This window comes from Oryzias latipes, chromosome 21 (assembly GCF_053564925.1).
Source record: "Oryzias latipes strain Hd-rR chromosome 21, Olatipes_Hd-rR_3.1".
NCBI lineage: Eukaryota > Metazoa > Chordata > Actinopteri > Beloniformes > Adrianichthyidae > Oryzias > Oryzias latipes.
In genome coordinates this window covers 31168309-31184277 of record NC_136257.1, presented here as the reverse complement: position 1 = coordinate 31184277, position 15969 = coordinate 31168309, and the positions used below count along the sequence as shown (strand labels likewise).

Sequence of the window (15969 nt, the reverse complement as noted above, 5' to 3'; positions counted from 1 at the left end):
CTTTTAGTTTAATTTTGGTCCAGAAAAAAATTATAGTTTGCCCATATAAATATTTCTAATTTTACAAAAGCTATATTGTTAGTTTAAAAAATATTTAAGAAAACATTTTAAAGAAAATTGTGAATTAAGTTGATTGAAAGATTTATTTCCATTAATTGATATTTAGTTTATGGTTCATGTAGGTTTCCCCTAAATTTATTAAATATTTCATAAACCAACCAATCTTTATTTCTAATTTCATCATTTTCAAATATTTATAACACAAAGAGATTTACAGAAGTAAAGAAATGAGTTACAAAAAAAAGGGTAAATACAAAACTATAATCCCATCCACTTCCTATTAATACACATGGTTTTTGACGCAGAAATAATAAACTAAATAATAAAAAGAGGCTAGAGTGATTTTAAAATAATGACTCAAGAACAAAGAAAACGGATCTATTCAAGGTCACCAGAGAAAAAGTTAATTTAACTTATAGAATATTTACATTCAAAGAAATGTATACAACACATCAGAAAAAGAGGACTCTGGTTTTAACCTCTGAACTCTAAATATGTTTTTAGGAGGTTTTGTGTTAAACCTATTATTATATTTCACTTTAGGGAGTTTGTTGCACCGCCTATATTTGAACAGCAGAGGGCACCAAAGATCAAATACTAATATTGTCTTCAAAACTCTCTAATTCCTAAAGTTTTCTTTTCCTTTTCTCGCCTTTTATCTCTTTTCTTCTTTTATCATCTTCAATGTTATTCGGTAAATACATCCAGAAACCCCCATCATGCTTTGCTTTACTCTTTCTGACCCTAAACTCCATAATTTCTTCCTGTTTTTTTTTTTTATTATTTCCTGTTTTTCTATTTTTTTAATCAATAAATTCCCTCATATCATTCTTCCTCCTTTCTTGTTTCCAGCCTTCTGTTTCCTCCTGACATGTCAGCACCTGAGCATGCGTGTGCGCATGCACGTCATCTACATATAAGAAGCTGCTGCAGTCTGAGGCGGAACATCAGCGACTCTGAGCTGCAGAGGAGCTACAGGACAAATAAAAGCAAGACAAGTTTCTATTTTTTATTAAAGATTTTCCCTAAACATCCGGATCACAGAGGAGGAGGTGTTTTTCTGCAGAGTTGTACTCTTGCATCCTCCCAGAGGACAGCAGAATAGGAGGTGCGGTGAGGATGAGCTAGAGCGCAAACAGAAACCTGTGCGTAAAAACACTCCGCTGAGGAGCAGAAGAACTTTCTGGACGAAACCAAAGGAAAACTGCTGATAAAGTTGTGAAATGACGACAGAGGAGGAGCAGCAGGAGTAGAAGCAGGACCGACTCCTCCGATCTGCGGCGGAATCCACTGCAGCGTCCGGCATGCGCCTCCTCGCGCTCCTCGGCGCTCTCCTCCTCGCGCGCCCGGCACGCGGCGCGGCCTCGGCGCGCCTGGAGCGCTGGGTCCGCGCGGGTTTGCAGTCGCTGCAGTGGGAGCAGTTGGAGCGCTGCCTCCGCCGCTCCTCCTCCGTGTCCGAGGCGGAGTGCCGGCGGCTCGCGTACCTGCCGCCGTCCTCCGTGGCCGTGTACGCGTCGGAGCCGCGCGCCGCGGCAGGTAAGCGCACCTGAGCACGAGCGCGCGTGGGAAAGTGAATGGTCCAAGAATCCTCCGAATGTATGGAAAGCCAGGAAAACAAAAAATAACCAAAAAGAAAAACGCAATTTAAAAAAGTTTAATGATCTTTAAAGTGGATTCAATTTAAATATTTGTTAAGTTAAAAAAAACTGCCTCATGGATTCAGTGAAATGTCTGTTTCTAAAAATGAATTTTATTTGACAGACTGGGGACCTTTTAACATCAATTACATTTTATAAAATGCCTACAGTTCATTTTGACGTCACAGTCTTTGATAAGATTATTCTGACAGTTTTGCTTTTAGATTTTTTTTGAGCAAAAACCTTCTACATAAACTGATTGATAAATTTGTTTGTTTTACTGATTCAAAGCTTAATATAAAAATAGTTTTAAAATTAATATTGTCCTGAAAAAGGTTTTTTACTTGTTCAAATATTAACTTAAACTTAAATATTGATCAGACTTTAATGTTTACATTTTTATTTTTACAGACTACGGAAATTCACATTTTTATTTTTTAGGTTATTTTGATATTTTTTACAAGAAAAGTTACTTTGTATTGTTTTTAAACAAAAATGTAAGCTTTTATTTTGTAGTTGCTTGATGTTTAAATAAAAGTAATTTATGTTTATTAATCGTACTTTCAATGATCTCATTAACCTAAACGTCTCACATTATTATAGAAAGTTATCTTAAAGTGTATTTATTTTGAAATGCTCAGAACCTTTTTGTGTTTTTAAAGTGCTTTTATTTTGAAAGGTTTTGCTCAGCGTGATGCATTTTCTGCGTGTGACCTTCATCATCGGCAGCAGCAACCGTCTCTTCTTTCCCTTTGGTCCAGGTCCTTCTGACAAGGTTCTGGCCGTTCTGCCGGACTCCTCCGGCGGGATGCTGAGCTCGGAGCCGCAGTCGGGTCTCAGCACCGGGCGAACCCTGAACCGGCGGGAGGGTCTGCACCGGTACCAGAGACCCCCGCACGGCTCTGCGGCTCACGACGCCGTTCTGGTGCTGGATCCCAGCCCAGAGGAGAACTTTGGACACCCTGTGGTGCTTTTCTACGTGGATGTGAATGTGACGAAGAAGAGATGCTCCCACCTGGATGGGATTTACCTGGGTGAGTGAACGCATCCTTCAGAACCTTTGCTGGTTCTGAACCAAAGGTTCAGACATAAATCTCTGCTGAGACTTTCAGATTCCAGTGAAAGTAACAGAAAAGCAGCTCAAATCTGCCCTAATATCTCTTGAAGCTGCTGAAAGTTTCAGTCATTTAAACACATTTTATACTTTTGATCTGGAATTCACTTTTTAATCCTAAAATTCAGATCTAATTTAATCCATTAGATGGATTTGACCAGGTTCTTTTTCCAACTGTTTTCTTTTCACAGAGATTCTTCAAAAGCTCAAGTTTTCTTCATGTTTTATGGACTTCAGTTTGTTGTCATTCTTTGCTTCAAGCTAAATATGTCTTTTTATAGTTTTTTGTTTTTTATTTGAATAAAAACTTTTGTCAGGTAATTTGTTGTTTAGTGTTTTTGAGTCAGAAAATGTTGCTCTTACTGTGTAAATTTAACTCGCATGCTTAGGGATCAGGTAGCATTTTTAAACACAATTTTTTCTTATTATATCCATATATTTCTTTGTATTTTAAAAATCATGCAATATCAACTTTTGGAGCTTTTAAGTGTGTTTTAATGTTAATTCCTCACAAAAAAACTACCGTAAAGCGTTATTTTGATCCGTTCATGCATCTCTGAGCACCAGCCCCTTCTAACCCACGAAAACAAGTGGGTCCTCACATTGTGACATCACAAAGTGGGGGACCGCCCCTTCCAGGAAGAGTCTGTGCTGCCAGCTCCTAGGCACAGAACACGAAGGGCCAATAGTTTCACATGAAGTTGGTTCGGTTCAGATTTGTCGTTTTTTTGACAACTTTCAGTTGCTTGTCTGTGATAGATAGCAATGAAGCTCACACTAAATGTTAAGTCAACCAATCAGGAGACCTGTGTTCATTGTGGGGGGGGGGCTTCGTGTCTTATTAGATACAAAGAGGTGAAACTATAATCTGTTTTTTTAGGCAACCAAAAAACCTCTCAGATCTTTCAAATGCTTTTAAAACTTCAGAATGATGAGCAACCTCAGCAAATTCCAATTCTGTGAAACTGTTCTGTTCACTGAAAATGGCAATAGACATTCCTTGAATCCTTGAATCCTTGAACCTGAAGCTCCGTCTCCTTCCAGGAACATCTGACGTCTATTGATGATCATCAGTGCAGATGTTCTGAACTTCCTTTAGACCCCCTTTAACCGTCTTAACAACGATCTTTTCCCCAAGCTAAGCCGTCTTTTGCCTTCAGGTGCGGAGTGTTTAACGCTGGCTCTGAAGGGCCGCTGTCAGAACCAGCTGAAGCGCCGGCAGACCGGACCGGAAAGGTTTCTGGGTAACAGCCGTCTGTCGGGCGGGGGGCGTGGCGGCCCAAGCGGCGGCCGTCTGCTGGAGCAAGCCATCAGGGGGCTTTGTGAGGTCCACTTCCTGCCCCTGGTGGTGGCTGTCGGAGACCGGAACCGCACTCAGAGACTGCGGTGTGTCGGTAAGAACGGCAAAAAAACAAAAGCAACAACTCAAACTGCTTCCTGTTTGTTTGTTTTTTTACTTTCACTGCAGTTTTCTGATTGATTGAACTCTAGTGAGGAAATCTTCATCGTTGAGAAAATCAAACGGAAAACTGCTAACAGGCGGAAAAAAAAAAATCAACATTACGTTGGCGTCTAAAGAAACTCAAGAAGATTCAGACTGGACTCCATCATCCACACACGGAGAAAGCCGGGATCAGCGGAGAGTCTACCCGGACCCAAAGGACTCCTGGAACACAGGAGGAGGCATCCAGGAGGTCACTGAAGAACAAGAGGACTCACCGGACTCAAATGAGTTCAACCGGCAGAAAGAGACTTTGGAATCCAACGGATCCATGGAGAGTTCAAGGAGAAAGGTGACAAGAAGACAAGGGAACATCTGGATGATCTACAGAACATCTGGACTAATGATCTGATGAGACACACCAAGAACGTTCTGGAAGCTTACCTCCATCTGGACTCTAACACTTTTAGAACAAGAACATCAGACCAACAGTCATGGGCGGAGTGTTGATGTGCAAAGAGGAACTCAGCAGAGAGAAAAGTTAAGATGGCAGCAAAAAACAAAACAAAAAAACCAACAACACACACGACTACACAGTTTCTGGGGCTCTGAAGCTGCGCTCACACCGGCTGTGTCGACTCGCGTTCAAGCGGCCACTTTCAATGAAAAGTTACGTAAACGAATGTCAACCCAAATTTTGCGCTTCCTCTTCCAGAAGACTTGTGTTCACGTGTCGCTATTCAAGTCTTTAAGTCCGGTCACCCACTCTACCTACACAACAGGCGTTCATCAATCGCACCCTGAAAGTTCAACTGGTTGAACTTCTTGGCTGCTAAAACGCCACAACGCTGAACTGTGACCAATGGATTTGGTAGTGACGAGTAGGGAGCGCCATTTTCAAAACACGGAAGTGCCAACTGTTGTAAACAATGACCACGGAGGCGAAAGGAATAGTAGCGTTTTTTTCTGCCCGGCCGGAATTCTAGGACCACTGTAGGAGACGGAAAAGCCAAAGTAAACGGTAAAAACACTAAAGAAGAAGAATTCACCTCCCTGCCGCTCAGCATAACAGTGTTTGTTGATTTATTAATAACTTTTATTCATGCATCGTTAGGACGATTCATCCTAACGATGCATGAATAAACCAGGAAATAAGTGGAGCCGCTTTAGGACCCACCTCCACCAGCGGATGTGGAGGTGATGGGGTGGGCCAGCCTGGCTCAAACGGGGGATGACCGATAACGTTTCTGCAATTACCAAAAAATGACAGGAAACTAGTCGACCGTTAGGGCGCGTCGGTCCAAAAAAGGCAGTCCGATGATGTCATCATCAAAGGATACCTGCAAGTCCAACAAAAAGAACTACTGGTGACCGTTACAGGCTGCAGGTTCATGGATAGATCCACAGATCACGTCTTTGTATCGGAGAGTGCAAATCTGAGAGGATTTGTTCCACAAAAATGAGACTATTCATTCGTGTAACTGCAATAGTGTAGAATGTATATTTCATGTACGTGTAGACCCTTTCTAAAAGACTAGAATATCATGGAAAAGTGCATTTATTTCCATAGCTCCATAAAACATGTAACTTCTTCATAAAGTATAGATTTGGGGCCCACTGTTTAATTGATGTGTGTATTTTTACATAAATTTGGGTGAACCAGCTAAAGAGACGACCGTGGGCTTCAGCGGATTTTCAAAAGATTCCAGAACCTGCAGACCACTAGAAAGAGTGGAAGGAGGTGGAGGAGCAGCTTCAGAAACCTCCACGTTCAGATGGGAGGTGGGCTACATCTGTCGGGTTCCTCCAAGACAATTCTGAACCTGGTCCAAGAGAGGAAACGTCTCAACTGGGCCAAAGAGAAGAAGGTCCAAGCTCCTGTTTTGGGATGAAAGGAAAGTCTTTCTTTCCTTTAGGAACCAAAATCCACGGGTTTGGAGGAAGACGGCCGAGGAGCAGAACCCGAGCTCATGGAGGTCCAGACTGAAATCTCCACAGTCAGTCAGGGTTTGGGCTGCCATGTCCAGCGCCGGTGTTGGTAAATCTGCTTTCTTCAACCCAAAAATCACTGCAACAGTCTAGCAGAGTGTTCTCCAGCAGAGGTGTGGAACTCCAGGCCTCCTGCTGATCTTCCAGAAATCCCGCTTCATCTGCTGCTGATTACCTGGATCAAGTCAATGGCAGGTTGGTTGGAAAACATGTTGGACACTGGCCCTCCAGACCTGGATTCTGACCCCCCCTGCTTTAGAGGACTTCAGGATTCCTTCTGCTGAGGATCTGGATGGAGATGCAGATTTGATCTTCCAGCAGGACCTGGCTCCTGGCCAGACTACTGAAGGACTGAAAATGAACTAATCATTTTGAAAATACTGTATTTTGATTGATTTGACTCGATCATAATCTCTGTCTTTACCTTTTTGCACCTTGACCTTTTTTCTATGAAAGCTTCACGTTTCTAATGGATGGAATTATGGAAATAAAGACATTTGTCCATCATATTCAAAATTTTATCCTAAAAATAATTTTTCTGGGTCAAATAAAAAAAAGTCAAATAAATGTTCTAACTTCAGCAGCAAGATAAGGATCCACAAAGACAAGCAGGTCCCCCTCCATCGTGATGGAATAAAGACTAATTATCATAAATGCTTGACGTTCTAACCTATCGGCCCTCAGCTTGTTCTTGTTCTCTAACCACTTCTATCCAGAACACTCGGAGTTCGCCAGGTGTCCTCAGCTGCTGCCCATGACTTCCACCACTTCTCCGGTCTCCAGCTGCGAGTTGAACAAAAACACCAGACGATGTCACCAGCAGCTGCTCGCCACTCACCTGTCCTGCCGTCTCTACCAGACCTGCGACCACGCAGTGCTGCTCTCAGGTTGGATCTCGCTGGTTTTTGATCATCACCGCGTCTGCAGTCAAGAAAAACCAAACTAAACTAAACCGAATTTGAAAAACAAAAAAAAAGGTCTACTTTTTATTTCCAAGTTTTCCTGCTTTTTTCCAGCTGCTTTCAGACCAAACATCTGCTTTTCAACAAACTCATTCAACAGTAAACTAAAAAACTCTGCATCTTTCTGGTTCCTTTCAGCTAATTAAGAATTTTATGTAGATTTTTATGCTAAAAGTTCATTTTTTTACATAGCATTTAACTGCAAAGTAATTGTACCTTGGAAGTCAAATACTTGCATTAATTGCGCTCAATTAAAGTTATTTTTATATAATTGCGTTATTCTCATTTTTCAAATAGCCATTGTTGTGTTCCTGAAAAATGAAACGAAGGTCCAACTGTTTCCTTGCATGAATGTTTTATTTCTTCAAACTTCCTGAAGCCGCTTTTTTCGATGTGTTTTGATCTTTTATAGCTCAACAACGTCACAAATTTAAATAAAAACACCTCAAAATGAGGCTTTTCACAGTAAATATTAGGTTAGATGAAAAATGGATTAATTAGAAACAGGTCGTGAGTAATTAATCGCACAGAAAGCATTATGGGATGACAGCACTATTTGTACTATTTTTCTGTTATTTCAATTTAAAAAAAAAACTTAAGACAGTTTTACAGTTTTTATTTGTTTGCTTTTGCTTTTATCTGTTTTTTTATTCTTTTCTGACACTTGTTTATGTTTTTTATCTTTGATTGTCTTAACTTTTTGTTTTTTAATGCTTCTGCGTTTTTAATGGACAGTGCCTTGTTTAACTGCAGTCACTTTAAAGTGAATTATAATCGTTCAGCCTAATGTTATTCAATTAATTTTGAACTTAAAAAAATATGTTGTTTTTTTTGGATATTCACTTAATTACGTAAAAGTTTTCCATAATTAGGATTGTTTATCCAAGGATTTTATTCAATTGTCATTTTATTTTTTTTCCCACTTATGTACTTTGACCCTTCATGTAAAGGTTCAACACATGACTTGGATCAGGAAAGCTTTGCGTCTTTTTGACTTCAAAATTTTGTTTAATGAATGTAACCCTTTATTTGCTCAGATATGATTAGGTGAACCATGCCTGGGTGCACCATGGATTTAGATTGAACCCTAAAATGTGCCAGGATTTGGATTTTCCAAAGTTGAATTACATGATAGCTACACGCATGCTTCATTTGTTCATAATAGCAGGATTTTAAGCAGGTGTTTGTCAGATATGTTCATGTTCCTTTAACAAACAGCCTTTAAAGACGGGACACAGCTGTGTTTGAAGTGGCAGAATTACATTGAACTGTTTGTGCGTGCAGGGGGCTGGCGGCAGCAGGTCACATTTCAGCGGCACGCTCAGAATCTCGTGGGGTTCTACAGAATGCTGCAGAACAACGGCTTCCATAAAGATCACATCAAGACCTTCTTTGCGGGCGGCGGTCAGCTTCCTGGTAGGTAGTCGACACTTTCAGACAGAGCTAAACTTTAGCAAACAGATCATCAATAAGATGAAAGAAAGATTTTTGACATGCAATTCTGGACATTTTACTGATTTGATCAGAACATCCTCTTCTTATCAAGAGAATGCTATCCGTTATACTTTGTAAAATTAGAAAATAATGACTTATATACCAAACTTTGGTCTATAATTGTTGATTAAGCTCTGCTGAACCCTAACGATTTATTTTTAACTAAATGTTGCAAATGCTGGATTGTTGTAAATACACCTCTAGATGGCAGCACACATTCTTTACCATGGCAACATTAGCTGCGTTTACATGAACAAAAGTAATCGGAAAGAACGCCTGATCGGAAGAAAAATGCGTCATGTAAGCACACCGTTCGGAATAGTCTGCCCCGATCAGACTCGTTCAGATCAAAATATCTTTCCGATTGAGATAGGTGGGTTATGCCGATTGTTGATCCGATCGTTGTCCATGTAAACAGTTCATTCCGATCGTGTGCTGACTCAATTCTCACTCCAGAGAAAGCTTTAGGGCTCAAACAGGAGCGACCGGCTGCTCCGCGGACGCCCGGTGTGAAGCGCTGCCCTGCCCTCGCCCCGCTGGCTCTTCGCCTCTCCCCTCTATTACACCCCTCACGAGGGGAGTGGGAGGAAGGAGCATTTCGTGCCCCGTGACATCTGGACCCTGCGCGGTCCGGGCTCGAGTGTCGGTGGACCGAGCGAACTGTGTCTCTGAGCAGAGCAGCCGGGTTCATAACTTTGTGTTTGAAGGGAGGGAGGATGCTTTGTTACGTGTGCGTTTTGTTGTTTTGTTATGTCTGGGAGACTTCGGACTGCGATCCGTCTGCTCTGGGTTAGCTGCTGGCAGACTCAGGAGAACTGTGTGTCCGAGCAGAGGTCGGACTTCCAGCCCACACAGCGGCTTTGGGGCGGAAATGCCACTCAGTCCTTAGAAACCGTTCAAACAATCACGCGGATTTGTGTTTCCAGTCGTGTCCTGTCAAAATAAAGGCTGATGTCATTCCCACATATTTACGTGCAGCCAAGATGTAGAGTGCAGCATTTCCCGCATGGATTCTGTGTCCATCAAAGGCTAAATGTTGTTAACGCGTGTTAACCTTCACCTAATCCTTCTTCCAGCTCCGTTCTTCCACAAAAAAAGCACTGACCGCACGGATTAAAAATAAAATGATGAGTGAACAGGCGCTTTATAATGTTCAAAACAGTAATAAAGGCATGTTTGGACGATCATCTCGTATATCACCGAGCTGATGCATGAATGTATATGGCAGCTAGGTTTTTTTACAGCGGGGACTCGTTTCCTCTTCTGGTATTTTCAACACTACTGCGCATGCCCAAATGATTGATTCTGACTGAATGTGTGACCATGCGAACGTTTGTTCTAATCGGAAAAAGGTTTTCTGGGCCCATGAACACGGTTGGATTTTAATTCGACCATTGATCTGATCAAGATATTTTGCGCATGAAACCGCAGCTACTGTCATCATAGATTCACATAGAAATAAATTCTCTTGAACTTCCACATGTTGGAAATTTAGTGGTAAAGTCAGGTAAAGTCAGCTGTTGCATTTTAATATTATCCACAGAAAGATTATTCAAGGTTAGTGACGTACCAAACCAAAAGGACATTTTTCATGGTCGGTTAAATTTAGCCAACAGGATAATAACTGAGGCCATAAGGATTCACTAATTAGTCTGTGCTCTGTTGAGTAGTAATTAGGGGCGTTAATGATTCATTTATACAATTCCATTAATAACACAATTTCAGTGGCGGACCGTGCATTACACACCTGAGCCTTCAGCAGTGCTACATCTGAATCACCCAACCCCTCATGAATCATTTTACGATGCAGGAACCATCTTTGTATTGTATACTGAAAATTCCTGTAGCCACAATACATGCCGCTAAATAAAAAGAATAAACAAAACAGTAAACAAATCTTGTTATGCAACTACATCCAGCAAAAAACATTGAAAATAACCACATCAATTTAGAATATTATTTATTATGACATTTATCATTTCACTCATCAAAAAAATTGGATTTGAAGACAAAATCCATCCTCCTCTCTTCCCTCAAAAACAGTTCCATCACCCTGTCATGTAGATTATTGCGCTTCAATTCCGTCAAGAAGTCCTTTTCTATTCCATCAAGGTCAGTGCTGAGAGCCCAGACTGTCCAGTTGTGTTTCTGCGTAGGTTTGAATTCGCTTTAGAGCTGAAAATGTCCGCTAGACAGACGCAGACGGGGATGGTCAGCGCCAAACACACAAATGTTCAGATTTTTCTGATGAAGGAAGTCGAGGAGATCAGTGGGAGATTTTCCTGCTAAATCATCCATGGCGTACCTTACAGTCAGCTCTGTTTTCAACTGAGACGGATCAAAAAGTGCTCCGTGGCTCTGTGTCAAACTGGACAAGGCTGCATGTGACTTCCTGAAACGTCTGTCCAACCAGAAGGTCTGAATACTGTGCCTAAGCCTGCTAGAAGGCCCTGCTGACGCCAACTCAGAATCTGATTGGTTGAAGGAAATGAATGACGCACATTGATTTCGCATTAGAAGGCCTTCAGAACTCCCCCTCACTTACCCTTACGTGTTGTGTAAGTGTTCGCTACAACCTCAGACCCACAGCATGCCCATAGAAAAAATGTGCATGAACATTTTACTTAAACCCTGATATTTTGTGCTGGACACCTGCATGTCCCGTACTAGTTTGCCCATTTATTGATCACAGACAGCTCCTATCCACCCGTAAGGGCCATTGTGAGTAAGGTTTAAGCTGTGCAGGTTAAGTTATGTTGAGTTTGTTCCAGAGTCCTTAGATAGATAGATAGTCATTGTTAACTTCCGTCTTTCACACCGCCCCCCATTTAAGAGTGGTCTGGTTCGAACCACCTTAGGGTGACCCACAAATGTATGGTCAGGAAAGAAAATCTTTACAGCTGAAAAAACATGCCTACTTTTTACACAGTATATAACTCCTGTAGGTTTCACTCTGTGTCTAACACGTCTGATATGTCTCCCCCCCCAGAGGACATAGAGGGCGTGTACTCAGCAACGGAGAAGGCAGTCATCCGTAACCACATGTCGTACATCTGCAGGAAGCAGCACTGTGCCGACACACTGGTTCTGTACCTCAACTCGCCAACACGCAATGACGGTGCCATGCTACTCTGGGACGCTAACCTGAACGGCATCGTAAGTGGGACTCACCATCACTCCCACAGTAGGGACTTGGGTAAATCTGTCAGCTGAATTGTTAAAAGTTCTCCATCCGTGTCGGTCAAGGCTGACCTGAAGGAGCGATACTCGGTCAATGAGCTGCTGACGGACCTGGCTGGCTGCAAGGCCACTCGAGTTCTGCTTTTCGTGGATCAAAGCTACAGCGGCGTCCTGTCCAAGAGACTCAGAGGCTCCCAGAAACACTTCAATGTGGTTCTCATCCAGAGTCCAGTCCGGCAGACGTTCCCCTTACAGAATCAGAGGCTAAACCAGGCCTGGGATGACAGCAACTGGTCCTTCATAAGTCCAACCACCTGCCTGCTGGATCACCTTTCAAAGGCAAGATTTTTCTAAGTTAGTCTTTTCTTTTTCCTGCCCTTCCTACTCACCTGGTTTCCTGTAACAACGTTTTCAGGGTGGGGGAACATCTCACCTCTTTGAGCTGTGGGCTGGCCTCCTAAATGTGACTTTGGCGGGCGCACCCTGCAATGCCACTCCCCCTTTGACGGACATTGAACTTCGGCGGGAATACCAGGGCTGCCAGAACCTACCAACTGCCCGATGGCACCAGAAACCCCAAAGGAGCCACTGAGCAACCAGCGAAGTCTCCCAGACACGCGCACCATCATTTCCACTCCCAGAGTTCAGTCTCTATGTGTGTTTATGACATAACACCGACGTGATGGCAGCTGGTCCCAGCAGAGCATCCGGAGCACCGTGTGATCTGAGTGTGTCTGGGAGTTCAGCTGGAGGACACTCCTGAAGGCCGCTTCAGCTTAGCCGTGTGTGTTGGTGTGTTTAGACACGTCTCTTGGGCACTTTAACATCGCAGATCCAACCATTCATCTCTATTTTTGTCTTCCCACCACTGTCCTCTCTTGAACCCGTCCGTGTCTCCCCTCTAACTTCACTCCTTTGCCGCCGGCCTTCTTCCTCTTCGTGCTGTATTTAACTCAAACTGCAGTTTGTTTTGGCTCTTTACAGTCGACTTTCAACCAGCAAAAGAAAGCAACCACAGCTGATCCAGAGGTTTTTCCTTCCAAGTTACCGATATTTTCTTCGTCGCTGTTGGTCCCAAGAGCCAAGCATCATCTCCTATCCACTTCATTTTACAGTAAGAGGAGGAAGTGAAAAGGCCCAATGACAGATCAAACGTGTCTGCTCACTTAGGGTTGAGTTACAATTTCAACATTTCACATAAATCAGTAATATTCTAACATCCAACAATTCACCTGATCACTGTTCAGGGATGGATCGTAAAGATGTAGAAAATGAGGTCTAGTTTTCCCAAAACAGCTAACAGGTATTATCTGGGGCCACATTCCTGCTTGTTTTCCAACATGCACTGCTATGCCACGTCCTAATTGGCTGGACACACCGCATATCAGCCAGCTTGGACGTTTGGAAAACATGCAGACGCACCGGTCCTTGTCAAAGGTTTGTCACATGACCTTCTTCTGGTTGGTCGTGGTTTCATTATTTCACCATCAACGAATCTGGAAAACATCCTGACCCGATTTCCAAACCTCTCAGACCAGCAGCTTTAGGACACAGCCACTCTGGGATGGAACCTGAACCCAGGTTCACATTCCCAAACATCTTCCTCACAGCTACAGAACAGAGCACATAAACGCATAGTTTTGCCTGGAAAGAAAATTCCTCCACAACCACCATTTGAAGAATGGATCCTTTCCCAACTCAGAAGACAAAAAGGCAGCCAGTCTCACCTCCTGACCTTCAGAGAGACCAGACTCCATCTAAACAGCTTAACACTGCAAACTCAGTTGGGGGGGGGGTCCAGATGAAGGTTAGCAAAAACCAGGAAGTGAAGAAAGAGGCCACGTTTACACAAAAGCATCACTGTATTAACTGCCCTGTTTTAACCTGCAAGGCTGAAATGACACCTACAGGTCACCTTTCCTCAAGTTCAGGAGTTCACTAAGACCCCACAGCCTCCTCAGCAATGTTTGATCACCTGATTTCAGAGGCTTTTAACATTCAGAACAATCATTTACACTTTCAAACATCTATTTTGAAATGTCCTTTCTTTTCAGTTGATACTTCTAAAGTATTAAATCCGCCCCTTGGTGAGAAAGAGGGAAAAGTTTCATTTTACATGTAGTTCTCCATCGAATGTCTTACATGTATCAGTAACTCAACACGTTTCAATGAGGAACTTAGGCACGTGAAAACTTTTTTATTTAGCAAAACTTTATATTTGCATATTCATGAACTATAAACTGTTACGAAGCTTCAAAGCAGACGATTTCAACACAATCCGCTGAGACTCTTACCACAGCAGTGAAAGACAGAAAAGGTCTTTCACATCCGAAAGCGTATGTCTAACCCCATCTTGGGGGGTCTTACTGGACAAAACTTCAGTCCTTTGATCACATTAGACATCAGACAAAAAACTGGAATGGTGGATAGAATTTAACTCACATTTTAGAGGAAATTGGAAGGTTGTCCAGCTGGAAAAATGGTTTTTAAATAGTAAAAAAAAGATAAGAAAAAAAACACCTTGTGGTTGAGTCGAATTACACTTTGATAGTTCAAGTTATTGTAACATATGCTGCTACTTCATTTATCAACTTTAGATTATCTGGTCATTACATTTTCATTTGGTTAAGATGCTAAAGTAAAAGTCCCATTATCTGTGACACACTTGGGTGAGTGACATTTGTTCCCCGCATTTGACCCCTCCCCTGGGGGAGCGTTGAGCTGTAGACACAGCCGCACTCGGGAACCAGTTGGTGGTTTAACCCCCCAATCCAACCCCTTAATGCTGAGTGTCAAGCAGGGAGGCATGGGGTCCCATTTTTAGAGTCTTTGTTATGACTCAGCCTGGATTTGAACTCACGACATTCCAGTCACAAGGTGGACGCTCTACCACAAGGCCACTGAGCTGCTAAAAAAAAAAAAAAACACCTGAACTATAAGGACATGGCAAAAACTAATGATACACTTATGTCAAATGAATCCCGTCAGTGGTTCCTAATGTCAAAATTCACTATAATTTTACTGTTTAATCAATTTGGTACCAAAAAGGACGAATCCAAAATATTAGAAAGGTACAAACGAGCTGCTCTTGTCCACTTTTCACCATTTCATTATGAAAAATGTCAATAAGTGTGAACTTAACTGCTGAAATATTGTTTGTATGGAGATTCAAATGTTTCATCAGAAAAGGAAGAATCTTTGTGACATGTTAACGTTGTGCTAAAATAGACGTCCCGGCACCCGTGATCAGTGTTCATGAATTTGTCCAAATGTCTCAGTATCGTCAAACTCCGCCCACTTTCCACCCTGTCTGGTGTTGTTTATTACAGGTTTGTTTACTCAGTATTGTTCCAATGTGTCACAGTTGGTGTAACAACCTGTACGAAGTGAAACCTGTAATGTTCCCAGGTGCATGCTGTCAATCACTGAATATAACCAATAAAGTACTTTTAGAAACCCCTGATGGTGTTTTGTGATTGGCTGGCATCTCTCTGCCTGGAGGACAGGCCTGCAGAGGTTTCTGTTCTGAAGAGATTGATAAAACTCCACAGCAGAAAATCTATTTTAGCTGGAATAACATTTACTGGCGTCTATATATTTTTTTACCCCAACACATTTTCAGATGACCAGCATGTGTGAGGGTTTTTATGACTTCTTTACTGTTATTTTTTGGGGAGTTTGGAATTTAACCTTTTGACTTTCCAGTAAAGTAACTTAAATGCTAATTTCTTCATTTCTTGTAATCAAATCAGCAAAAACAAAACATCTTGCAAGTTCTGATCCCGGGAAAGTAAAAGGGAACAGACAGCAGAACACTTATCTGCATCTTTTACATTTTTTTTTAGTTAAAAAAAAAGAAAAATAGAAAAAATATATATAATATATATAATTGTTGGTGTTCACCTAAAAAGATACATACACTACATTACCAGACATAATGACTCACTGTGATTTACATCTAGTATTCTACTTAGAATAACCCAGAATTTCCCAAACACTTAACAAGCTTAATTTAAATCAAATTATTGAATAAAATTCATTTAAAGTAGAATGTTTATAAATACACATGATCAAAAAGATTAAAAATGGAAA

The 15969-nt window shown here is 41.8% G+C and overlaps 2 protein-coding genes across 2 annotated transcripts in view; one reads left to right on the top strand and one right to left on the bottom strand.

The window, feature by feature from the left end:
- ttll4 (tubulin tyrosine ligase-like family, member 4) overlaps nucleotides 1-15969 on the bottom strand; it is a 70330-nt gene that overhangs the window by 18270 nt on the left and 36091 nt on the right. Inside the window, exon 2 of the mRNA XM_004082035.5 lies at nucleotides 7080-7162. The gene's annotated coding sequence lies outside the window, so the exon portion shown is untranslated. The remainder of the gene's footprint in view (nucleotides 1-7079; nucleotides 7163-15969) is intronic.
- si:ch211-67e16.11 (uncharacterized) lies at nucleotides 533-15337 on the top strand. The gene is made up of 8 exons (XM_011489983.3): nucleotides 533-1596; nucleotides 2459-2731; nucleotides 3972-4205; nucleotides 6958-7128; nucleotides 8488-8619; nucleotides 11687-11853; nucleotides 11944-12216; nucleotides 12293-15337. Exons 1-8 carry the CDS (start codon nucleotides 1365-1367, stop codon nucleotides 12467-12469), a joined length of 1659 nt encoding a protein of 552 aa, XP_011488285.2. The 5' UTR covers nucleotides 533-1364; the 3' UTR covers nucleotides 12470-15337.

Excerpts from the sequence above, each read along its gene's own strand:
- si:ch211-67e16.11 (XM_011489983.3), top strand. The coding sequence starts at position 1,365 with ATGCGCCTCCTCGCGCTCCTCGGCGCTCTCCTCCTCGCGCGCCCGGCA. Across the intron at positions 4,206-6,957 it reads TCAGAGACTGCGGTGTGTCG|AACACTCGGAGTTCGCCAGG; the intron begins GTAAGAACGGCA and ends ACTTCTATCCAG. Across the intron at positions 7,129-8,487 it reads CCACGCAGTGCTGCTCTCAG|GGGGCTGGCGGCAGCAGGTC; the intron begins GTTGGATCTCGC and ends TTGTGCGTGCAG.